At 33.3% G+C, this 570-nt stretch overlaps 1 protein-coding gene across 1 annotated transcript in view; it reads right to left on the bottom strand.

Moving 5' to 3' along the window:
- Positions 1–570, bottom strand: part of LOC119587430 (carbohydrate sulfotransferase 12-like) — an 11,508-nt gene that overhangs the window by 9,507 nt on the left and 1,431 nt on the right. Inside the window, exon 3 of the mRNA XM_037936161.1 lies at positions 43–118. Coding sequence (XP_037792089.1) covers positions 43–118 — 76 coding nt within the window. The remainder of the gene's footprint in view (positions 1–42; positions 119–570) is intronic.

The raw sequence follows: 570 nt of genomic DNA, 5'->3' as shown, positions 1-570 counted from the left end.
TTTCACTCTTACGTAAGCAACAATAAACAAAAATATACTCACTTTCCTCCATTCAGGAAAATCGGATCCATTTCGAAACTTGTCTTGATAACATGACACCAAACGGGTTAGCGGATGCCTGTTTGGGGAGAGCGCACACAAAACGCCTAATTTTATTTCTCCTTCTGTATACAATAAGAATATCTCATTCCTAACACATTAATGGACCTTTAGTATTTACCTTACATACTGGGAAATATCATAGTCCATTTCTTCTTTAAATTAGAGTTCAAAAGGAGTCAGAAATACTTTTCGATAATACGAAAGTAGTTTGTGATACATTTTGTGAAAATGTCTGTAATTCTGATTTTATTTTTCCGATGTGGTAAAACGAGATATGATTTCAAACTGCCAAAGCTCCATCTTAGCAATGTAAAATTTCCACTGACACGCAATTTACTTTCGGGTGACGGACAGAGCAATCAAACGTGATTTTTACAGTCGATAAATTGATTGTCTTGGATGCACAAATGATATATTAATCTGCTGTAATGGTCATTAAAATTGCAAATATAATATTGCTAAAAAAAT

This window comes from Penaeus monodon, chromosome 22 (genome assembly GCF_015228065.2).
Source record: "Penaeus monodon isolate SGIC_2016 chromosome 22, NSTDA_Pmon_1, whole genome shotgun sequence".
Lineage (NCBI taxonomy): Eukaryota > Metazoa > Arthropoda > Malacostraca > Decapoda > Penaeidae > Penaeus > Penaeus monodon.
This window is presented reverse-complemented; position numbering and strand designations above follow the sequence as displayed.